The 25,657-nt window shown below is 39.5% G+C and overlaps 1 protein-coding gene across 4 annotated transcripts in view; it reads right to left on the reverse strand.

Annotated features, from left to right (window-relative positions):
* The window catches only part of VWA8 (von Willebrand factor A domain containing 8), a 383,005-nt gene that overhangs the window by 348,529 nt on the left and 8,819 nt on the right, over window positions 1-25,657 (reverse strand). For all 4 annotated transcript variants that reach the window (XM_015098045.3, XM_042254643.2, XM_060394273.1 and 1 more), the window contains exon 2: window positions 16,811-16,888. In XM_015098045.3, the coding sequence (XP_014953531.3) occupies window positions 16,811-16,888 (78 nt within the window). The remainder of the gene's footprint in view (window positions 1-16,810; window positions 16,889-25,657) is intronic.

The following is a 25,657-nucleotide window of genomic DNA, read 5'->3' on the forward strand; positions in this document are numbered from 1 at the left end:
CCCTCCCTCCAGAGCCTCCCTCCCAGCCCCGCACCCAACCCTCCAGGTCGTCACAGAGCACCGAGCTGGGCTCCCCGTGCCACACAGCAGCTTCCCGCTATCTGTTTGACACAGGCTCTGTCTTCAGGACCAAGATTTCCCCTCCAAGTATGAGCCTCGCCCAGGTGGTACAGCGGAAAAGAACCTGCCTGCCAGTGCAGGAGATGCAAGAGACTCCGTTTCGACCCCTGGGTCGGGAAGAACCCCTGAAGGAAGAAGTGGCAACCCACTCCAGGGATCTTACCTGGGAAACCCCCTAGACAGAGGAGCCTGGCGGGCTACAGCCCCCGGGGCCACAAACAGTCGGACACAACCAAGCACACAATCACACAGTCACAGAAATGAGCCTCACAGGCTCCACCAAATTCAGTGCACACAGTCACAGAAACGAGCCTCACAGGCTCCACCAAATTCAGTGCACACAGTCACAGAAATGAGCCTCACAGGCTCCACCAAATTCAGTGCACACAGTCACAGAAATGAGCCTCACAGGCTCCACCAAATTCAGTGCACACAGTCACAGAAACGAGCCTCACAGGCTCCACCAAATTCAGTGCACACAGTCACAGAAATGAGCCTCACAGGCTCCACCAAATTCAGTGCACACAGTCACAGAAATGAGCCTCACAGGCTCCACCAAATTCAGTGCACACAGTCACAGAAATGAGCCTCACCAGGCTCCACCAAATTCAGTGCACACAGTCACAGAAATGAGCCTCACAGGCTCCACCAAATTCAGTGCACACAATCACAGAAATGAGCCTCATCAGGCTCCACCAGTTTCAGTGGACTTGCTTTTACGGACACTAATTCCATTTCTTGGGTTTTGGTGGTACCAATGATACCTTCTTTTATTAAAATTTCAAATTCATGTTGTTGTTAACATTATGTTGTCAGAGAACTCACTTCTCAAAAGAAAAAAACCCCATTTTCACTTATTCATATTTTAGTACAGCATATTTTGTCAAAGAAAGCGTTTAATTTTTCAGGAAGTCACATTAAACTACTGAGAGAATGCATTAGGTAGTGCTGTGTGGTACCTGTGGTGTATTTTACATTAATGCTTGAAACTAGCTGTATTTTTAGGATGGCCTCAACAATTCATGAGTCATACTTGAAAGTGTTCCAGAAATAGGAACAAGATATAAGATCATGCATTACGAACATCTGCAAAACAAACTGCCATCCAGAACCTAATATAAACACTGCCCGGTACATGAGAGAAACTCCCAAGCCCAGTGTTTCCAAGCACAGGACGCCTCCTTTCAAGAGTCCACAGAATGATAAGCTGAAGTCAGAGTAATGCCAGAGAGCTTGAGTCTATATTCTGTGATTTCTTTATCTATGTAAAATTAAAATGTCTGGTTCCTAACTTTCTTCCTTCAAGGACTCAAATTTGCCATATATGTAAAGATTAAAATTAACATTTCAGAAAATTATATCAGAGTTCAAATTCAGTTTTAATAAAACCCTTCACAAATGGTGACGGTTACTCAGTATCCCAAGGGTCAACATACTGTAATGGAAAGAAGAAGCCTTTGAAGCCACACAGAGCTCGCGGTGCTTTCTCATGCTGTCCTTTCTCAGCGTCCTTGGACAGGTATTCTGAATCTCCTGGGCCTACATTTCATGATTGTCAAAAGGGAGGCAGTAACACTTCCTGAGCACAGTGATCGTAAGGAGTATGGGGAAAGCGGCTTGTCCAGCCCCTCAGCCAGGGAGAACCAGGCATGAGAGGATATTAAAGGGCCGTTCTCACCCGCATGGTCCTCCACCTGCTGTGTGTCCTGGACAGCAGCCTGCATAGTATGGACTCGGGGGTCATGTATAAGCCTCTGCATTTACACTCAAATTTACCTTCTGAACTCACAGAGCCCACGCTGACGAAAATAAACAAGAAAGGAATCCACCTAGCTAGTGCAGCTTGTGTGAGTTACTTTCCCAAAGCATTTCATATTGCTCAGGAAGAATCTGAACCCAGGCTTATCACACACCCCTGCATGCATTACCACCTCACAATGAGAGAAGTCAGAAGAACCAAGGGCATGTTCATTTACTAAACTGTGACGTTTCTACCGTGTATCACTCTGTACTAGGATAAAATGGACATCAAGGGCAAAAAGGGGGAGGCGAGGGACATATATAATACAACGTGTTTAGAACCAAAGTCTTCATTATTTACCCTACAAGCTACATCATTCACAAAGTTAGTTATGAAGGATCTTCTATATATTAGCACCAAGAACACAAAGATAAATACAATAAGATCCTTCTAAGGCATCAAAGGAAACAAAGGCATATATAGAGAGCCTCAGTTCATATAAGCCACTCATCCATAACGTGGGCTGATGGTATGACCCAATAAAGATAGCTGTAACCCAAATTAAATGAGAAGTGTAACACCATCCAGTGTACCACTGAGCACAGAGAAAGGATTCAGTTCTCTTAAAAGTGGAAAAATATATCAATATACATTAAATAAATCAGAGCATATGCCTATATAATAAGTATTGAGCTGTACTTTCCTTAAGATTTGTTTATGTGGACCACACTTAAAGTTTCTATTGAATTTGTTATAATATTGCTTCTTTTTTGGGGGGTGTTTTGGGTTTTTTGCTTTACAAGGCACATGGGCTCTCAGCTCCCCTTGACCAGGAATCAAACGTAGACGCCCTGCACCGGAGTCAAAATTTTAACCATGGGACTGCTAGGTAAGTCCCTCAAGCTGTACAAATTTGCGTGTAAAGGTGTTAGAGTAAGACTAACTGTGCATATTTTCTTGTATTGGCATACAGACACACAGGAAGAGGAGGAAACACTTCCCAACTCATTCCATGAGACTAGCGTTACCCGAATACCAAAATCTGACAAAGACCTATTGATAAAATCCACCACAGTTATGGACTGAATATTTGTGTGCCTCCGAAATTCGTATGTTGAAATCTTAACTGCCAGTTATGAAATCTTAACAGGGAAATTTGGCCTTGGAGTACAAAAATGAAGCAGGGCAAAGGCCAACAGAGCTTGCCAAGAGAACGCACTGGTCATGGCAAACATTCTTTTCCAACAGCACAAGAGAAGACTCTACACATGGACATCACCAGATGGTCAATACCGAAACCAGACTGATTATATTCTTTGCAGCCAAAGATGAAGAAGCTCTACACAATCAGCAAAAACAAGACCAGGAGCTGACTGGGGCTCAGATCATCAACTCCTTATTGCCAAACTCAAACTTGAATTGAAGAAAGTACGGAAAACCACTAGACCATTCAGGTATGACCTAAGTCAAATCCCTTATGATTATACAGTGAAGTGACAAACAGACTCAAGGGTTTAGATCTGATAGACAGAGTGCCTGAAGAACTATGGACAGAGGTTTGTGACACTGTACAGGAGGCAGTGATTAAGACCATCCCCAAGAAAAAGAAATGCAAAAAGGCAAAATGACTGTCTGATAAATGGCTTACACATAGCTGAGAAGAGAAGAGAAGCTAAAGGCAAAGAAGAAAAGCAATGATATACCCATTTGAATGGGAAGTTACAAAGAATACTAAGGAGAGATAAGAAAGCCTTCCTCAGTGATCAGTGCAAAGAAATAGAGGAAAACAACAGAATGGGAAGGACTAGAGGTCTCTTCAAGAAAATTAGGGATACCAAGAGAATATTTCATGCAAAGATGGGCTCAATAAAGGACAGAAATGGTATGGACCGAACAGAAGCAGAAGATATTAAGAGATGGCAAGAATACACAGAAGAGCTATACAAAAAAGAGCTTCATGACCCAGATAACCGCAATGGTGTGATCACCCACCTAGAGCCAGACATCCTGGAATGTGAAGTCAGGTGGGCCTTAGGAAGCATCACTACAAACAAAGCTAGTAGAGGTGATGGAATTCCAGTTGAGATATTTCAAATCCTAAAAGATGATGCTGTGAAAGTGCTGCACTCAATATACCAGCAAATTTAGAAAATTCAGCAGTGGCCACAGGACTGGAAAAGGTCAGTTTTCACTCCAATCCCTAAGAAAGGCAATGCCAAAGAATGTTCAAACTACCACACAATTGCACTCATCTCACATGCTAACAAAGTAATGCTCAAAATTCTCCAAGCCAGTCTTAACAGTACACGAACCGTGAACTTCCAGATGTTCAAGCTGGAATTAGAAAAGGCAGAGGAACCAGAGATCAAATTACTAACATCCGCTGAATCATCAAAAAAGCAAGAGAGTTGCAGAAAAACATCTACTTCTGCTTCATTGACTACACCAAAGCCTTTGTCTGTGTGGATCACAACAAACTGTGGAAAATTCTTAAAGAGATAGGAATACCAGGCCACCTTACCTGCCTCCTCAGAAATCTGTATGAAGGTCAAGAAGCAACAGTTAGAACTGGACATGGAAAAACAGACTGGTTCCAAATCGGGAAAGGAGTACGTAAAAGCTGCATATTGTCACCTTGCTTATTTAACCTATAAACAGAGTACATCATGCGAAACTCCGGGCGGGATGAAGCACAAGCTGGAGTGAAGATTGCCAGGAAAAACATCAATAACATCAATACACACAGGATATAGCCATTATGGCGGAAAGCAGAGAGGAACTAAAGAGCCTCTTGATGAAAGTGAAAGAGGAGAGCTGGCCTGAAACTCAACATTCAAAAGCCGAAGATCATGGCATCTGGTTCCATCACCTCACGGCAAATAAATGGGGAAACAATGGAAAGAGTGACAGGCTTTATTTTGGGGGTCTCCAAAATCACTGCCGATGGTGGCTGCAACCATGAAACTAAAAGACGTTTGCTTGCTCCTTGGAAGAAAAGCTATGACCAACCTAGACAGCTTATTAAAAAGCAGAGACACTACTTTGCTAATAAAGGTCCATCTAGTCAAGGCTATGGTTTTTCCAGTAGTGTATGGATGTGAGTTAGACTACATAGAAAGCTGAGCACTGAAGAATTGATGCTTTTGAACTGTGGTGTTGGAGAAGACTCTTGAGAGTCCCTTGGACTGCAAGGAGATCCAACCAGTCCATCGTAAAGGAAATCAGTCCTGAATATTCATTGGAAGGACTGATGCTGAAGCTGAAACTCCAATACTTGGGCCACCTTATGCGAAGAACTGACACATTTGAAAAGACCCTGATGCTGGGAAAGATTGAGGGCAGGAGGAGAAGGGGATGGCAGAGGATGAGATGGTTGGATGGCATCACTGACTCGATGGACATGAGTTTGAGTAAGCTCCAGGAGTTGGTGATGGACAGGGAGGCCTGGCATGCTGCAGTCGATGGGGTCACAAAGAGTCAGACACGACTGAGCGACTGATCTGAACTGAACTAACTGCCAGTGTGACAGTATTAGAGGTGGGGACTTTAGCAGGCCATTTGGTCATGAAGGTGGAGCCCTCATAAATGTGATTAGTCTTCTTCTAAAAAAAGATGTTTAAGAACCTTCTCTGTGTCTCCACTCTCTCTGCTATGTCACGAAGTCAGTAGGAGGGGTCCTCATAGAACCTGACCATACTGGTACCCTGACCTCAGACTTCCAGCCTCCAGTTAGAATTTCACTCCCAGGTATTAGCACAAGGAAAAAGAAAGCATGATGTTCACACAAAGTTGTTGCTGTTCAGTCACTCAGTCATGTCTGACTCTTTGCGACCCCATGGAATGCAGCACGCCAGGCTTCCCTGTCCTTCACCATCTCCTAGAGCTTGCTCAAACTCACGTCCATTGAGCTGGTGATGCCATCCAGCCATCGTGTCCTCTGTCATCCCCTTCTCCTCCTGCCTTCAATCTTTCCCAGCATAAATGTTCACAGCAGCTTTATTTTAAGAGCCTCAGAAAGGTAACAATGACATGATATCCATCAACAGATGAATGGATAAACAAATTGTAAAGTAATTATTTCATATAATGGAATACTACTTGTCAATAAAAAGGAACAGACTAACATGGAAAAATCTCAATTATACTGAGTGATAGAAGCTAGACAAAACCAGAATATATGCTGTATTACTATATTTATATAAAATTCTAAAATATTAAACTAAATCTACAAAGTTGACGAGCAATTCCCAGAAAATGGAGGAACCAGGGGACATTATGCATTCATGCTAGGTTGCTTCAGTTGCATCCAACTCTTTGCAACCTTTGGACCCACCAGGCTTCTCTGCCCATAGGATTCTCCATGTAAGAGAACCAGAGTGGGTTACCATGCCCTCCTCTATGGGATCTTCCTGACCTAGCTATGAACCCACATCCCGGACATCTCCTGCATTGCCAGGTGGGTTCTTTACTACTAGCACCACCAACAGTATTTATAATTAGGCTTATGGATGATTTGAAATTTTTTTTTTTTTTAGTGTTTTCCAAGTTTTGTGTATTGACGTTTTATTTTTGTAATAGGAACAAAAAATTATATTTCTTTTGAAAAACTATACCTTAAACTAATCAGAGCCATACTGGAAGTAGAGAACTGTGGTAGAGAAGAGAAAGTAGCAATAGGATGGGTGACATAGGTTAGAATATTCTGACTAATCAACAGGCCACAATTTCACACCTTAATTCAATTTGCAATTCACCCTCCTGAAATGCTTATCCATAAGGTGTTGTTAAATTGTAATAATTTACAAAGGACATCTTTGGTCTTATTGTAACCAGTCATATCCAAAACAAGACAACCACCAAAAACATAAAATGAGATTAAGGAATGATCTTTAGTTATGAACGCAACTCAGAAGAACCAAGAATTTTTAGGTCGTGTCAAATGAGTCAAATTCTTTAAACGTAAAACATAAAGTTTATATTTTTATGAGTCAGATTCTCCAACTTAATAAAGCTTCACTTTAAACAGGAGGGTTTATTAGCTTTTTAAAAATAAAATCTAATATATGCTTACTGTAACAAAGAAAAAATCCAAAAATGTAAAAGAAATATTAAATGACACCTTCCATTTCCAACCCCACTCCCACCAACGCCACAGAAAAAAATCAAAGAGCCTGGACTGTGGCCTTCCACGCTTTTCTTTTTACACAGGAAAATATGTAATACACCTGAAAAGAGTACTTCAAGTTGGTTTTTTTTTTAAAATACATGAACAAAAATTGTATCAAACTTTATGTACTATTCTGTAGGCTTCAATTTTTGCTTAACAGTATCACATGGGTACCCTCTAGGTTCCCAAAAATAAATCCAATTTATTCTTTTTTAATAGCTGTGGAAACTTCCATAAAATATCTATATAATAATTTATCAATCATTCCTCTACTGATATACTCAGATTGCTTTTAGTTTTGTCACTATCAAAAACAATAAAATGCTACAATATATGTTGTGTACAAACATTCTTTTTATGTGCTGATTTTTCCCTTGGTGGATAGAACCTAATAGAGAAACTGTTACATGAACAAGACATTTTACTTTAATAGCAACTACCATATTACATTCCAAAGAAGCCAAATGAACTCACACTTCCATAACAATATATGAAATGCTGTTTCCCTGAAACCCCATAGGTACTGGACATTATAATACTTTTCAGTTTGGGCCCAAATGATGCATGAATATTACTATCTTATTGTATAATTTATCTCTCTCTAACTATTAAGCAGAGTTAGAGTGAGTGAGTGAGTGAGTGAAAGTTGCTCAGTCGTGTCCTACTCTTCGCAACCCCACGGACTGTAGCCCAGCAGGCTCTCCTCTGTCCGTGGGATTCTCCAGGCAAGAACACTGGAGTGGTTTGCCATTCCCTTCTCCAGGGGATATTACCAAACCAGGGATCGCACCCAGCTCTCCTGTTTTATCTTCTTTTAGTGTTGCTTCCTTTTGGTCTTCTCCCTACTGGGGTCTTTGGGAACTGTGCATATGTGTAACACCAGCATCTACCACACCTCTTCATTTCAGCAGAGTTAGAACATAGGTACATGCACTTATTGGCCATCTGGATTTCCTGTCCGATAGCGAGCTGCTTTAAATCCTTTGACTGTTTCCTATGGGATCATATGATGTTTCTTGGCATTATGTATTTATATATTAAGGGTATTAAGCTTCTGTCTATCATATATAATATATTTGCATTAAAAACATAATCTTTAAGTTAGGTGTTTACTACTTGAATTCATTTAAACAATGTCATTAATGGCAACTGAACTGCCATGTAGATCCAAAGAAGCCTGTTTAACATATTACCTAGCTCTTGTACATCTGCAACGAGAGCTGCAGAAAGAAAAAAAAAAAAAATCATTAGCTAGAAAATAAAGAGCAATAAAACACATCAAAAAAATTTAAGTCATCATCAGTATGGTACTTGGGACAAAGACTAGAGAAAAATTAGGCACCAAATAAAGACTGACATGGAGACTCTAGAGGAGACTTCAGGGCATGTTTAAGAGCTTTAAAAATTGAGGGGGCTCATCCTTTTGAGAGCACTATTCTTAAAAATGTATCTAAAGAAATCTCAAATGAAATCCTTTTCCCAAAGTAAATTCTCATGTAACGAGAAGCAATTAGGACAGCAGTAAGAATAAGGCAAATCATAAGGATTGGAGGCTTAGGTTCTCAGACTGTTTCTCAAGCACTGATTACTAAGTCAGGGAATCTTAGGTAACACTTCCTTGGAGGCTTTCGTGTAACCTGTCACTAAGTCATTAAAACTGACAAGTAGCTGCAATTTAATGCACTATCTATCCTGACACAAAGGTGACATAGGTTTCCCATGCTATTCTGTAACACTGGTGAATTTCTCAAACCTCTTAAAATTACTTGCAAACTAAAGACAAAGGTTTCCCCACACAGACACTAAAAAATCTTATCCTGTTAATGAGACCCAAACTCACCATTTTAAAAGCACAATATTGTAATTCTTGCAGTAAATCTTTATGGGCCTAATTGCTTAGATAAGAGTTCAGTGTGTCCAGTAAACCTCAAGTGACCTCACATATAATTGGTTCACTGACTGCAACAAGATTATGTAAGGAAGCAGAAATATAACTGAGGTCAGGTTTAAAGTTATCTATTGAAAACCTGCTACCCTGGAGCACCACTTCATAAGTCAAATCCTGGAAGAAATACTAGCTTTGATACAATATAGTTTAACTTCAAGCACAAATACATGAAGAAACCCCTTTTCAACAGCTGCCAATTTCAGCTAAGCCTTGAGATTTGGTTTTTATACAGAAAGGCCAGAAAGGCTTCAATTATCCACTTTAACACTTGCAAGTGAGAGACTAGGGACTAAGATGACAAGTGGAAGTTATAATGGTCAAGGCAGGAGGTGACAGACCTAGATAATAAAAAAACTAAAGAACAGTCCAACTGCTATGTCTATTATGTGCCAGGCACTGGGCTAGACACTGGACCTAAAAAGATGTATTGCTGTGTCCAGTGCTGTGAAAGCAGATAACAGTTCAAATGAGAAGCTGACAATGACTACAGAATACTAAGCATTCATTACCTCAATCAAATGGTCAATGGATTAAGAAATTTTATTTTGACAAGATAATATTGCTTTTGTGTGGTTTTTAACTGAATTTTAGACTTCCACTTAAGAATATCTCCAGACTATAGTTTCTACCAATTAGCAGTATTTTTACCATTCCATTAAACAGATGTTAAATAATAATATCAGGGATCATAGTTCAATACTGTGACTTTTATTTCCTCATTACTAGAATACAACAGTGATTTTCAATGCTCTGAAAAATAACGTTAAGATAGTTGATACCATGCTTCAACTATTTCAATATTTTTCAACAATCCTTCACACTTCTAAATTCCAAAAGAGTATCCTAGCACCTCAGGACTTATTCTAAAGAAAGCAGCCAGAGACACTGTAGCAGACTAAAAGGAAAATCAAACGAAAGTGTGGAAATCTGGGTTTTGCTACTAATTAATTAGTCTTCTCCAGTACTTTGGCCACCTCATGCAAAGAGTTGACTCATTGGAAAAGACTCTGATGCTGGGAGGGATTGGGGGCAGGAGGAGAAGGGGACGACAGAGGATGAGATGGCTGGATGGCATCACCAACTCGATGGACGTGAGTCTGAGTGAACTCCGGGAGCTGATGATGGACAGGGAGGCCTGGCGTGCTGCGATTCATGGGGTCGCAAAGAGTCGGACACTGAACTGAACTGAATTAGTCTTCTTACCCCTTCCAGGTCCTACTTTCCTGGCTATGAAATGAGTTCCAGAGAGGATAATAATTGCTAAAGATCCTCTCCTGAACAAAAATCTATCATTGTATGTTTCATTTCAAAATATTGAATATCCAAAAGGCAAAAAGCTAAAATGAAGCATAAATACAAGAAGGAAAGTGATACTTTTTGGTAGCTTTAGTACCTTTTGGTACTTCAATGAAGTACCAAACTTCATCAAAACATCATCTCCAAAGTACTTTAACGTATTTTTAAAAATAACTCGAGGAGAAAAAAAATCCATCAAAGTCCTCTCATAATCAAAACCCATAATGACTTATCAGTCATGTTATAGCAAGAATGAAGCCAAAGAACTATAATTTTCCCATTCTGGAAACAGTCCCTGAGAGAGGAGGAAAGAGTTCAAAGAATACTATATTTGAACACAATACAGTAAATAGATGCATAAAAACATGTTATATTATACAATACAGTATATCTGTCTAAAAAATATGTAGCAACCACAAAATGCCTATGTGAATGCATCAGAGTGTGGTCAAGTCAGCTTGGCCACTTATCCTATTTCAAGACAGCCAAACTCCCAACCATCTTTTTCATATAAATGGCACAGTTTCTCATAAGACTAATAGAGCAGTGTAGCAATTTACTACTGAGTAAAACATATGCTTGATATATGGGAGTTTTGCTATATTTAGAAACAGATACCTTTTATACTTTGGGACTTGGTCTGAGCCAGCCCTTCAGTTATTTGCAAAATATAAGAATACTTTCAAAGAATAGGCTTATAAGTTTTAAAAACTGATATTATTGCTAGGATCCCTTGAGTTCCTAAAGCTGGTACAGGTAATCTTATTAATTCTCTCAAATAAGAAGATCCTTGAAATGGATAAGTACTTTGACTACAACAGAGTACATCAGCAGACCCCAGCCAGGGGATTGTGGCATCTTAGTTAAAAGAAGACAAGGCAGAACTTCCCTGGGGGTGCAATGGATAAGAATCCACCTGTCAACGCAGGGGACACAGGTTCAACCCCTGGTCCGAGAAGATCCCGCTGCCGTGGAGCAACTGAGCCCAGGCGCCACAGTCACTACTGAGTTCACGCCCTAGAACCTGCCAGCCGCAGCTACTGAGCCCACGTGCTGCAATGACCGAAGCCTGTGCGCCTAGAGCCGATGCTCTGCAACAAGAGAAGCCACTGCAACGAGAAGCCTGTGCAAAGCAGTGAGGATATGGCGCAGCCAAAAGTGAGTCAATGAATGAAGCAGGGATGGAGAGCGCTATCCCCTGTTGAGAGCTGTCAGGCAACGACCGTGCTTCCAGTCTAGGTGAGACTTAAAAGGCCAACATTCTTTCCACACTGTACACACGTTCAGTTTGATCTTTTTAAACTGAAATTTGAAGAGCTTACCACTATTTGTGATTCTGCAAACAATCTAACTGAAGGCAAATTCTGAATCAAATCTAGATGAAATGTATTTCAGATTCATTTTTAGGGCTAAGACTGAAAAAAGATGAAACAGTCTTTAGCATATCTCTTAAGCAGAAACAGAGCAGACCTTAGTCAGTCGTTGTCATACTCACTCGAGTCATAGGCATGGGATAATGGAAAATGAAAAGGAACAAGAATCTGGAGACTACGGAAGTGGTTGTGTCAGAAACTCACACGTATTTAGCATTATGTGCTAGGCACTATGGTCTAGATCTCACATATACTATTTGATTTAATCCTTATAACATTATCTGTGAGACTGAAGTGATCATACAGATATATATATCAAGGAGATTCAGAGCAGTTAAATGAGTATGGAAATGGACACATCTAAAAGAAAAAGGAGGAAAAGGAGGGAGGGAGGAACAGGGGAAGGGAGGAAGGAAAAAAGAGACAGGAAGAGAAAGAAAAGAAATTCATGAACTAGAAAACAGTACAGACAAAATTTTAAACATGATTTCCCCCCACTAAGTAGCTGTTTCCCTATAGAATTCTAAACCCACAGCACTTTTCTTATTGTCCACAAAAGTAGATATTATTCTTCACATCTGAAGTTTATTATAAAAAGTTAGCTACATTTATAATAGGAAAAGACCCAGAAACTGGAAAAAATGAGTGGGTTTTTTTCTTTTCATTTATCATGTACCTATGACAGGTAAGGTGTTATAGATCTATTTTGTTAATTTTTCTCTAGACAAGTATAACAATTTATTAAAGAATTATGTCATTAGTCTCTCCCCCAGAAAAGAAAACCTGTCTATGAAAATAATATGATTAGGCATAACTTTAAATAATTAACTTTAAAAATAAATATTCTTGACTCCTACTTAGGATGAAGAATTGCAAGAGACTTTAACTTCCAACAATAACAACCAGAACAAACCAGTTAATCTACAAAATAAGTTTCTTAAAATGCATCCCACAGCTAAGGATATAAAGGAACCTAAATGAACTAAATTATAGAACGTAATGAGCCCTTTCAAGGAGATAAGAGACCCACAGTTAACTTTCATCCCTGACAGAATGAATGGCAAGAGGAAGAAGAATCTGCCATAGACGCATCAGGGTAAACAAGTTTAGCTTTTGACAAACCTCTAATGGCCACACATGGGTTGGCAAGACAGTTTAATCTACTGAGAAGTCCCAGCGACAGAGAAAATCTGCACTTACCCACCAACTCTTTCCCATCCATGTATTCAAGCATGAGAGATGAAAAATAAAAAGGAAAACCCAATGGACATGGCAGAAACAAATTATATTAACTGAAATGAATGAATCATCAGATGATACTAAGACTGATCATACGGAGCAGAAAAGAGAATCAATTAATCATGGCCAAGAATTTTCCAATATGTTAACCCATATTTAAGAAGCTTAAAGAAATGCAAGTAAGGTAAATTCAAAGTAAAACTGTACCTTGGTACATGAAGGAAAACTTCTGGTGAAAAATTAAAAGGAATCTTAAGTATGGATCAGAAAACAGACAAGTTACAAACAAGAGAACAACAAAAATTTTAGCTGGCTTTTTACTAGAAATAACAGAAGCCAGAAGACAATAAAACAATATCTTTAAAATACTAAAAGAAAAAAATTGGCATTCCATATTCAACCAAAAAGAAAGTTTTGAAAATGAAAGCAAAATAAACACATTTTAAAACAGAAAACAGATGAGAGAATGTATAGCTAGCAAACATACTAAAAGAAGCTCTTTGGCTAAAGGGAAATGCTTTCAGATGTATGCCTGAATCCACAGGAAAAAAAAAAGCAGCAGAAAGCACTGAAATATGGATAAATATTAAAAACTTTTAAAACCATCTTCATTTTGTACAATGTATTTATTTTATTTAAAATTCTATTATTGTTTAAACAAAAATAACAGTAACAAATATCTGAGTGTTTTAACACATATAGAATTAAAATATATGTTGATAATAATACAAAGTATACGTGACATAAATGAAAGTATCGTGTGCAGAGCTCAACAAACTTCAAGAAGGTCAAACTAAAAGAGACCTCATTTAGACACATCATGGCCAAATTATCAAAAGGCCAAGACAAGGAGAATATATCTTGATAGTAGAAAAGCGAGTCATGTGGAGGGGATCCTTGATAAAATTAATAACTGACTTCTCATCGGAAACTATGGAGACCAGAAGCAGTAAGGTGACATAGTCAAAAGTGTTGAAAGAAAAAACTGTCAGCCAAGAAGTCTTCAAACAAAAGTGAAATTAAGAAATTTCCAGAAAAATAAAAACTGAGAATTCATCTCTAGCAGATCTGCCCTATAAGAAATATTAAAAGGAGTCCTTCCTTCAGGCTGAAATAAAAGCACACTAGACAGTAACTCAAATCCATACAAATAACATTCCAGTAAAGGTTACATGTGTAAATGTACTGATAAAAAATACATACTAATATATTTTTGTTTGTAGCTATTTCCTTCTTCCATCTGGTTTCAAGACAAATTCACAAAATGATAATTATAAAACTGTGTTACGAGAGACTTCCCTGGTAATCCAGGGGTTAAGAATTTGCCTTTCAATGCAGAGGACTCAGATTCAAACTTTGGTTGGGAACTAAGATCCCACATGCTGCGGGGCTAAGTCCAAGAGCCTCAACTAGAGACAAGGCCACATGGCACAACTAAGAACCAACACAGCCAAGTAAATAAATAAATGTGTTTTTTTAATTGTGCAGCAAGACTTTTAATATATAAAGATATAATTTGTATGACAATAAATAATACAAAAGAAGTAGAGGGGAACAGCTATATTGGAGCAAAGTTTTTGTACGCTATTGAAATTAAATTAGTATTGATCTGAACAGGTTTGTGTTAAGTTAAATTGCTTCTTAATCCCTAGAGTTACCACTAGGGTACTATTTTTTGAGGAAAATAACTAAAAAAAAAAAAAAAATATATATATATATATATATATATATACACACACACATATATATAGTCAAGCAAAAGCACAACAGAGTGGAGAGGACGGAGCGCAGAGCCTTTTAAGAGGCAGAGTCAATGGAAATGTGTATTGGATGAAAGTGAGATCTTCTCCTTCAAGAAGCACATGGTCTACTGAAAGAATCTGAAGAGTAAGCAAAAAATTATATTGTGTCCAATGACTGGAACACAGACTAGGGGAAGGACAGTCAGAGGAGATAAGGCTGAAACTGGATCATAAAACGTAAAGACCTTTGTTCCTAAGGTATTAGTGTCCTTTAAGGAATTTTGAGAAAAGAATTGACGTGATTTTGAGCAAAGAAATGATGGTAAGTCATTAGAGAAATGAAATCAAAACAATAATAAAATACCATGTCATACTCATGAAAATGGCTACCATAAAAAAGACAATAACAAATATTGGTGAAGATATGAAGAAACTAGAATCCTTATACATTGCTGGTGGGAAGCTAAAACGATACCACCTCTTTGGAAAACAGTTTGATAAGTCCTGAAAATGTTAAACACAGAGTTATCATCAGTTCGGTTCAGTTCAGTTCAGTCGCTCAGTCGTGTCCGACTCTTCATGACCCCATGAATCGCAGCACACCAGGCCTCCCTGTCCATCACCAACTTCCGGAGTTCACTCAGACTCGCGTCCATCCAGTCAGTGATGCCATCCAGCCATCTCATCCTCTGTCGTCCCCTTCTTCTCCTGCCCGCAATCCCTCCCAGCATCAGAGTCTTTTCCAATGAGTCAACTCTTTGCATGAGGTGGCCAGAGTACTGGAGTTTCAGCTTTAGCATCATTCCTTCCAAAGAAATCCCAGAGTTATCATATCACCTTGCAATTCTACTCCTAGGTATATACCCAAGAAAACTGAAAACATACGTCCGTACAAAACTTGTATATGAACATTCATAGCAGTATTATTCATAATATTCCCAAACTGATGAATGAATAAACACAAAGTGATATATCCATACAATGAAACATCATCTAGCCTTAAAAAGGAGTGACACTGATACATGCTACAACATGGATGCACCCTGAAAACATGTGAGGTGAAATTAGCCAAGCACAAAGAATACACGTCAGATGATCCCATCTACATGAAATGTTCAGACAAGCAAATCCACGGAAACAGAAAGCACATTAATGACTGCCAAAGGCTAGAGGGGCAGCGAGGGGAAGAGGAAGAGGAGGAGGAAACAGGGTAACTATTAATGGATGTGAGGTTTCTTGTTGACTTAAAAAATGTTCTCAACTTACATAGGGGCATGGTTGCACAATTTTGTGAATATTCTAAAAACCACTGAGTGGTACACTTTAAAAAGGTAAATTTTGTGGTTTATTAACTGCATTTCAATAAAGCTGTTATAAAACAAAAACCATGATGAGTTACCATTTCATACCTCGTAGAATGAGTAAAATCAAAAGGACTAGAAATACCAGTGTTGGCAAGGATGGGGAACACTACTGCTGGTCAAAGGGTAAAACAGTACAACTGGTTTGGAGAACTGTCTGGCAGTGTTGAGTAAAGTTAAGCAGGCATCTACCCTATGACACATCAACTCCTAGTTATTTATTTAAGTAAAAACTTGTGACCACAAGACTTGTACAGAAATGTTCACAGTACCTTATTCATAAAAGTCCAAAAACGGAAACCATCCAAATGTCCATCAACAGGAGAACAAATGAATTATGATACATAATTATGCAACGGAAAATTACTCAGCAGTCAAAAGCAAGCTGATAGGCACAGGAATATGGATGAATCTCAAATTTATTATCTTGACGGAAAGAAACCAAACACACAGACAAACACACAGACAAACACATAGACACAAAAACTATACCTTAACTATAGGATTCTATTTACAGAAAGCTGAAGAATAGGCAAAAGGAATCTGCCATAGCTGAAGCGAGAGCAACGGCTTCCAGAGCCGGGTAGAGGGAAAGGGGCACAAGAGGCCATTCAGGGTGAGGAGAGCGATGTTGGTGGTCACACACGTTTATAAAACTGTCAAGCTAATCAAAACAAACGCCTAAGATCTGTGAATCTTATTAAGTCTAAACTTCATCCTAATTCAAACAGAAATAGCAAGATGTGGACAAAGATTCTACTAAAACATTCATGGATGAAGTGATACGAAGTGAAAAATTCATAAATAAATGATTATTTCTTACTGTAGTTTTGTGGCACAAGTTCTGGGTTCTTAGGATTTTTCAGCTTGTAGGATACATCTCCAATATTAACTGTATCACCTAAAAAGAGAAAACAGAAACACAGTCATTGTAAGAGAGCAATACACTATGCCTTCTGCAATACTGATTCTCCTGACTACAGATAAGGATGAGTGTATCACAGATATGACGTGCCAGGCGACCACACAGACACTGTCCACGTCAGGCACCACGCTGTAAAACTGGCATCTACAGCATAAGTTACACACGCATGTGCGCTAAGTCGCTTCAGTCGTGTCCGACTCTCTGTGACCCCATGGACTGGAGCCCACCAGGCTCTTCTGTCCATGGGATTTTCCAGGCAAGAATACGGGAGTGGGTTGCCATTTCCTTCTCCAGGGGAGCTTTCTGAACCAAGGATCAAACTCACATCTCCTGAAATGGCAGGCAGATTCTTTATCACTGAGCCACAAGGAAAGCCAAAATACTGTTAAAGACTCATGTATTTATGCTATTTCATTTAATCTTGACTCTAAGTCACCAAGGCTTCTGTGAGCTATTTCACAGAATTGCTGTAACAGAAACTCCATCTCAAACTAGCTCAGTACAAGGACATCGGGGGTTTTGTTACTGCAGTTCTATGAAGTAGCTCACAGGAACCACAAACACAAACACCAGGCTCAGAAAACTAGCTAGGCTCAGAAACTAGCCCACAGTATGCCAGGAAAGGCCACAGGATGCACAGTCCAAGACACATCCCAGGAGCAACTCACTGAGAAACCAGCCCTGGCACCACCAGCTTCACTGTGGGACACCATGGGCAGGGGACAACTTTCTCCCCCATTTTATTTTGGTATGTCTCAAACCTGTGGGATAGTTTAAAAAACACTATCTTCAGAGGCAAAAGTCACGACTCTTCATCTTTCAAGTCTCCAGAGGCACCTTCTAATACAAAGCACACTGTCCTAAGTAAACTGTTCTTGCAGTTTTCCTAACTCTGTCATGATTCAACCTCATGGGCAGGAAAACTGAATCGACCCAGCCTAGTCATTAGTCAGAGTCTGGCTGCCCGGGCACAGAGAGCTGGAAGCGGGAACCACCAACTTCCAGGGTAAAGCTGGGACCCTGCCTGCAAGCATGCACGCCAGGCAGGGACACCCTCCCCGCCCCCCGCCCCCTCACCTCTCTCTCTCTTGCTCTTTCTCTCTCCCCGCTCCCTCCTCCTTTTCCTCTCACCTCCTTGCTTCTCCTCCTGCCTCATTATGACTCAAGCTTTCTTTGCCTTTCCTTCTTCTGCTCTTCAACATCTTGTTGGGTGTGGAGGCCCCGTTCTAGCCTCTCTTCTATCTATAATTGCTTCTTGATGAGCTCATCTGGTCTTGTGCCTTTAAGCACAATATATTGCTTGCTCCCAAATTTATATCTGTAATCTAGACCACAGAACTCAAAGCATGGGCAACAGTCTCTGAGATGCCTAACAGTCACCTGCCGGTTGGCATATGCAAAACTGAACTTCTGATCTGTGCGTGCTCCACCCACAGTATCCCCCAGTTCCGCGAATGGCAAGTTAGTGCTTCCAGTTTCTCAGACCAGAAATCTTACAGCCAGTCTTAACTGCTCTCTCCCACACCCCATTAGAAAACAGTACTGACTCTGTCATTAAGATACATGTATATATATATATATATGTAGTACTGCCCACTTCTCCCGCCATCCTCTACCACCACAGTGCCAACGCAAGCCAGTTAGGGATTTACTATTTAAATCCAGTTTCTCATTTAAACAGTGTTATCTCTTACCTCCTTACACATCTCCTGTCTCGATGCTTGCACTCTACAGTTATCAACAGAGCGCCCACAGGGATCATAAGAAAACAAGAATGAAGTGATGCCAGTCCTCTGCTCAACCCCCATCTTTGCAGTGGCCTCCAAGGCTATTTCTGATCTGGCTCCTCACTTCCCTTCTAAAGTCATCTCCAGCTAGCATCCTCCTCTCTTCTACTCAGCCGCAAGTTCTCTCACTTCCTTCAACATGTCAGTCATACATTCATTTCAGGCTTTTGCGCTGGATTTTCCTACTGACTGAAATGCTTTTCCTAAATACATCCATTATCAATCACGGCCCCAGCAAGAAACTGATAGCTCATTCAAACTGAGTAACTGAGGAGAGAATAATGCAGGAAGCATTTATGAAGGTGTGGGCAGAGTCTGGGAAAACCAACAAAGATGGAGCAGTACCCTGGGACTAGCAAGAACAGAAAGCCACTACCCTCACCGGGCCTGCAGGAGCAAGGGAGAGCACACGGAGCGGGCAGGCACAGTTACAACAACGGACACAGCCAATCCAAGGTGGTGACTGGCAAAGGGGGACTGGGGGATAAACACGAAGCAAAACTGATGGGACTGAGAAGCGACAGGAGACAACTTTAAAATCATATCTTACTACGCCTCTCTCAGAAGCGACGGAAGAGGAGGGGAAAAAAGAAGAATATGGGAGTAAAGGCGATCCCTTCCTGACCTTCCGGCTAAGACCAAGTGTAGAAGCAAAGACCTGAAAACATTATAAACCACTTAGCCTAAATCGCCCTTCTGGAACACTGCACCCAACAATGGCAGAATTCTCTTTAAACACACATGCAACATTCACCAAACTCGACCTCTGGCTGCCTCATAATGCAAGTCTTGATAAATTTCAAAGGACTGAAATCTTACAAAGTATACTTTCTGATCAAAATGGAATTAAACTAGAACCTCATAACAAAAAGATGACATTTGGGAATCAACAGGCTTCCAAAAAACCCAAAGAAGAACTCACAATGGAAACTGGGCTCATTAAGAAACAGTGTAGTGGGCTTCCCTGGTTGGCTCTCTAAGGTAAAGAATCCACCTGGCAATGAAGGAGAAACACGTTTGATCTCTGGTCCAGGAAGACCCCACATATCATGGAGCAACTGCGCCCATGCAGCACGACTGAGCCTGGGCTCTGGAGCCTGGGAACTGCAGCTCCTGCAGCCCAAGCACCCTACAGCCTGTGCCCTGCAACACGTGAGTCCACTGCAACGAGAGGCCCGTGCACCCCAACTAGAGAGTGGCCGCTGCTCACCCCAGCTGGAGAAAAGCTCTCAGAGCAACAAAAACACAGCCAGCCAAACTAATCATAACTACTATTAACAACTAATAAATAAAACAAACAGGGCAGTGATCAATTTGTCATGCCTGCTGCAGGCAAAGAGGAAAATGACACTCACGGGGTGGGGGCATTTGTCCTTCCTGCCTCAAATGCCAATGTTCTTGGCTAACTGTTGTTACCATGATACACTTTGCTGAATCATTTAATCCATACCAATGGCCCCGCTTTGACCTCTGTACAATTAAAGTCTTACGTGTCTACTTTGGCTGAGATCTCTCTCCTGAGTTCCATGCCTCTCAGTAGCCTTTTGGACACTTCGAAATTCCAGACACACCTCAAATTTAACATGAGAAGAACAGAACTCTATGTTCTCTGTGTGTGCTGTCCAACCATCTACAACCAGCTCTACCAGATCTATCTGAGAAAATGATGCTTTTTATCTCAGCCTAGAAGGCAAAAAAAGCAGAGACGTTACTTTACCGACAAAGGTCCGTCTAGTCAAAGCTATGGTTTTTCCAGTAGTCGTGTATGGATGTGAGAGCTGAACAATACAAAAGGTTGAGCACCAAAGAATTGATGCCTTTGAACTGTGGTGTTGGAGAAGACTCTTGAGAGTCCCTTGGACTGCAAGGAGATCCAACCAGTCCATCCTAAAGGAGATCAGTCTGAATATTCATTGGAAGGACTGATGCTGGAGCTGAAACTCCAATCCTTTGGCCACCTGATGCGAAGAACTGACTCACTGGCTAAGACCTTGATGCTGGGAAAGACTGAAGGCAGGAGTCTCCTTCAACAGAGGATGAGATGGTTGGATGGCATCACCTACTCAACGCACATGAGCTTGCGCCAGCTCCGGGAGCTGGTGACAGACAGTGAAGCCTGGTGTGCTGCAGTCCATGGCGTTGCAAAGAGTTGGACGTGACTGAGCAACTAAACTGAACTGATCCATAGAAAAGCACTAAATTCCTTACCTTGGGTTGTCTGGTTGTTTTATTTTTTCATTAACAGTGATCTTTTGATGTATTCTGAGTAGCTGATATTTACCGCAAAATCTCCTACATACTCTGACTCCCCTTCATTGCCTCTTTGGAGCAGTCTCTCAGAGTTATCTGAGATGCTATGTCCTGGGTTTGAAGTCCTCAGAAAGTCTGCCAAATGAGACATAACTCTCAACATCTAGGTTGTGCACTTTTTTCAGACAACAGTTTTGTCAACCAAGCAGGGCATACTTGTCTCCTTTGCCTAAACTCTATGGGGATCCAGAACCCTGAGAGAGTAGAGCCCTCTTGTGCCCATCCACCTCCTCAGAGTCCAGATGAATCTGGGTCTCTCCTGGCTCCAGGATCTCCTGTTAATGGCTGATGACTCTGAGTTTCATTTGGCAGCATCTCTCAGCACCAGTCGAAAGATATTAGGGAGTGACGCCTTAATCTAAAGGTATTAGGGGAGCCCTGTTGAAAAACACTGAGAGACATCCCTAACTGGAAGATAGGGGAGTCTGGAATTTGCTCAGTAAAAGAAATTGAGAGGTCTGAGTTGAGAGGTTGGGGGAGGAGAATGACTTGAAATTTTTAAAGGAGAACTGGAAACCAGCCTCCAGCTAATACTCCAGCTAGATCATACTTGAAAGTACCTAAATTTTACTAAAAAAAGATCTTAACCTTAAACGACCAAACTGGGGGAGGGGGGAGGTGTGTGCATGCAGTTAAGTTAAAAATTTGGCTTGAAAAAAAATATCTTTTCAGAATTCTGACCTTAACAGAATCTTTGTAGAGGAGACTTGCATTTCTCTTCCTGTGTCTTTGAGATGTATCAATAAATGTTCTGCCTGATCTTCTTAGGGAGGGGGTGTGTGTGTGTGTGTGTGTGTGTGTGTGTGTGTGTGTGTGTGCGCGCGCGCGCATGTGCCCGTGCGTGTACTTTGTGTGTGTGTGTGTGTGTGTGCGCGCGCTTTGAGATGTATCAATAAATGTTCTGCCTGATCTTCTTAGGGAGGGTGTGTGTGTGTTTGTGTGTGTGTGTGTGTGTGCGCGCGCGCATGTGCCCGTGCGTGTACTTTGTGTGTGTGTGTGTGTGTGTGTGCGCGCTTTGAGATGTATCAATAAATGTTCTGCCTGATCTTCTTAGGGAGGTGTGTGTGTGTGCGTGTACTTTAAGAATTTTATTTAGGTGACATCCTCCCCATTCTCGTACAGGGAAGCCTCTTACATCTTACTAGTTTGAATCGCTGTTAGTATACATCTCATTAATAGCCTTTAAATTAGAGAAGCTTTTAAATTGGTTAGTTTTTAGAGAGCTATCATTATAAATGGCTGTTTTACTGGTATCTATAAAAATTAAATTAAAGATGGAAAAAAGGAAATATATCTAATGGCTATCCTTAGAACTTCCTTAGTTTAAAACAAGGAAGAAAAAAAAAAAACAGTTTGGGAAGTTTTATTTGTGGTCTTTGCTTCCCCTCAATGGGTCTTACAGATGCTAATAAAAACATCAGAATAATTAATGTTAACAGGAAAAAAAAACTGTAAGGAAAGTCTAGATACTTTTTCCAACAAGGTAGAAATCTTAAAAAGACTTACCCCAAATAGATAAAGAAATCTTTAAATGGTTATTCAAAATGCAATAAATAAAATGGACACTTAAGGGATTAAAACACAAGGTTTTGATATTACACTACCTAAGGTTAAGTGGACCAGAAGGGAACCCCATGTGGTCCCCAACATTAAAAGCCAAACAAGTCCACTCTATTTACTCCAGATTTTTTAAGTATATGTTTAAGGGGCTGGAAAAAAAATTACACTGAGATACCTGACCAACAATTAGGCCAATTAATCAAGATTAACAAAAGGGCCTGAGTTTCATGGCTCAACGCCCTCTATGGGGATCCCAGAGCCTTAAAAAAAAAAAAAAAAGATAAAATGGACAGGGAATAAAAAGAAAAACTTCTAGAACTCCTCCTGTAAGATCGAAACTTGCTGACTGGATTCTAGTGAAAGCTAAAGATATAAAAGATAGAACTGAAATAAGTATATAAGAATTGATATATTTTCATTGGTTTTATATAAGATGGCTACATCTGTTTTCTTTAATTCTGAGATAGACATGTTTCACTGAGGAATATTTCCCTGTGTGGTATTATAAGACAAAACATATAGATCTGCTTGTCAGGAAATACGAATGAAATATATTAAAGGAAATCAATAGGGACTTCCCTGGTGGCTTAGATGGTAAAGCGTCTGTCTAGACCTGGGTTCGATCCCTGGGTCGGGAAGATCCCCTGGAGAAGGAAATGGCAATCCACTCCAGTACTATTGCTTGGAAAATCCCATGGACAGAGGAGCCTGGTAGGCTACAGTCCATGGGGTCGCAAAGAGTCGGACATGACTGAGCAACTTCACACACACACAAAGCTGAGCCATACAATGGAGAAAAAAGTGGGAACTAATATTCAAGGACTAATAAAAATAAAAACAGTGATTTTGCTCTGGGTTTAACTTATGAACTTAGAAAGAGGCTCTTTGTTGAATGCTTTATATGAGTTTTTGAAGGCATGATAGAGTAAACTCTAAAATTCTAGAACATAGAACTCTTAAATTTTAATTAGAAATCTCTGATATGGAAAAGCAACTTTCAAATATTATATATATAATTATATAATAAAATACATATAAACATATATACATATATATAGCGGCAAATCAATCTTTTAACATCACTGAGGTGACAAACAGTTCTTCGGGTAATTAAAAACAACTGTTTTTGTCCTGCAAAGCTCTGCAAATCAGAAATGTAAATATAGCCCACAATGACCTGAGATTGAGTCTAATTGCTCAGTCAGGCAAAACCTGAAGCCAAGGGGAAAAAATTACAAAGGTGGTAATTTTAAATTCAAACCACTGGAAAGCCTCCCTCAACTGAAAATCTAATTCATAGACTTCTTAGAATCTTTATCAAAGACAAACACAAATCTTTAAACCTCTTTTCCACAAATAGTAAAGTCTCAGTCATCTAAGCACGCCAATTTAATTCATCTCAAGTGTTATTTACAAACTAGTAAGTTTATACTGTAATACCTGATTCATTTCTAAGTTTCTTAAGTGAAGCCATGAGCTCTCTAGTTTTGCCTATTCACATATCTCTGTACACATTATATATATGAGATATCTCTATCTCTAGAAAATATCAAAATTAAATTTATAAGAGCTCTATTTAATTGACTCAAAAGTAAATGCTTACAAACTAAATATTTCTACACAGAAAGAAACTGATCAAAATGACTTTCAAGTTCATGTTAATTGAAAATATTTAATATTAAGTTAATACCTGGTCTTAAGGTTAGTTTAAGTTTGTTGAGCTAATTAATACAGACATGTCTTTAGAGTGACCAACATTAGGTACAATACTTATTGTACCAAGGTTTAATGGAAGTTAAATAAAATTTGTTAATATCTATTGCAAATTTGTCAGTATGAAAAATAACTTGGTATAATAAATATTTACAAGTGAATTCAATGCAAATGAGATAGTTTTTGGATGAACTTTTAAGGAATATTTATATTTAAGGAATGTCTACTTAAGAATAATCTCTCCAGATATTTGGCAACTTGAATTTAGAGCTATGCTAAATTAAGTGATGGAAGTTTATTAAATAACAAGTCATTCTCAAATAAAATAAGATATGTCAATTACTTAACAGAGAAACTAAAGGTTTTTAGGACTTATTAATGAATATGTTTGGTGCTACCCTGAGATGTTCTCTACAAAAAAGGAAAGGTTTTTAGAAATTATCACTAGTATTTATGTTCGCCAATCTACAGAAAGCTAATGTAAAAGACAGTTCGTAATTGCTTACTTCTTAGTTTTCACTAGAAATTAAGGTTTTTAAGAGTTGAGGATTCTAATCTAAACATGTAATTAAAGCTAACAGAAATAACACAGGAAACATTTCAGTATATAGTAGGAAAGTGGAATGTGTGTTTTTCAGAAAACGAGGTATTAAAAATGGAACTACATGATATTAAGAGAAAAGAAAGTAAGTTTATCTTAGAGCTGGTTGTTTCTGGATGGAAAGACTAAAGGACAAACTAGACAAAGACAGATACAGGCAGTGATGGAAGGTTTGTGGATGGTCAGGATTGGCTAGATTTAAATCAAAGTTAATTAAGTGATTTTGTTGTTAAAAGTAAGCTGGTAAAAGACTAGATCTAATTTTCTCTCTTTTAAGAGAACAGTTTCCTTTGCCTTTGATCAGAAAGCACAGGATACTGGCCCAGTTATCTGAGATGGCTGTCAAAGGAATGAGCTCAGTGAGCCCAGACTTTGCATCTCACCATACATGTATGTTTGCCTTTCATAGCAGACTGTGTGAGTTCCCGCGCCCTTAAGTGATCTGTATTTGTTTTCTGAAATCATTTGTGACTTTGGTTAAATAAACATCAATTCATATGACCTATGATACTATTGTGTGTGTTCTTGTTTTTAAATTGGGGTATAATCGCTTTACAATATTATGTTAGTTTCTGCTGTACAACAACACGAATCAGCTATATGTATACATATCCCCTCCCTCCTTATTGTGTTTTAAACCTTTTTGATATTGTTAACAAACTTTCCAAACATGAAAATCTAACAAGTTCTTTTAGCTTCCAGCTAACTCTTCAAATGAAGAAGGAAATGGCAACCCACTCCAGTATTCTTGCCTAAGAAATCCCACGGACAAAG

Source organism: Ovis aries, chromosome 10, assembly GCF_016772045.2.
Source record: "Ovis aries strain OAR_USU_Benz2616 breed Rambouillet chromosome 10, ARS-UI_Ramb_v3.0, whole genome shotgun sequence".
Lineage (NCBI taxonomy): Eukaryota > Metazoa > Chordata > Mammalia > Artiodactyla > Bovidae > Ovis > Ovis aries.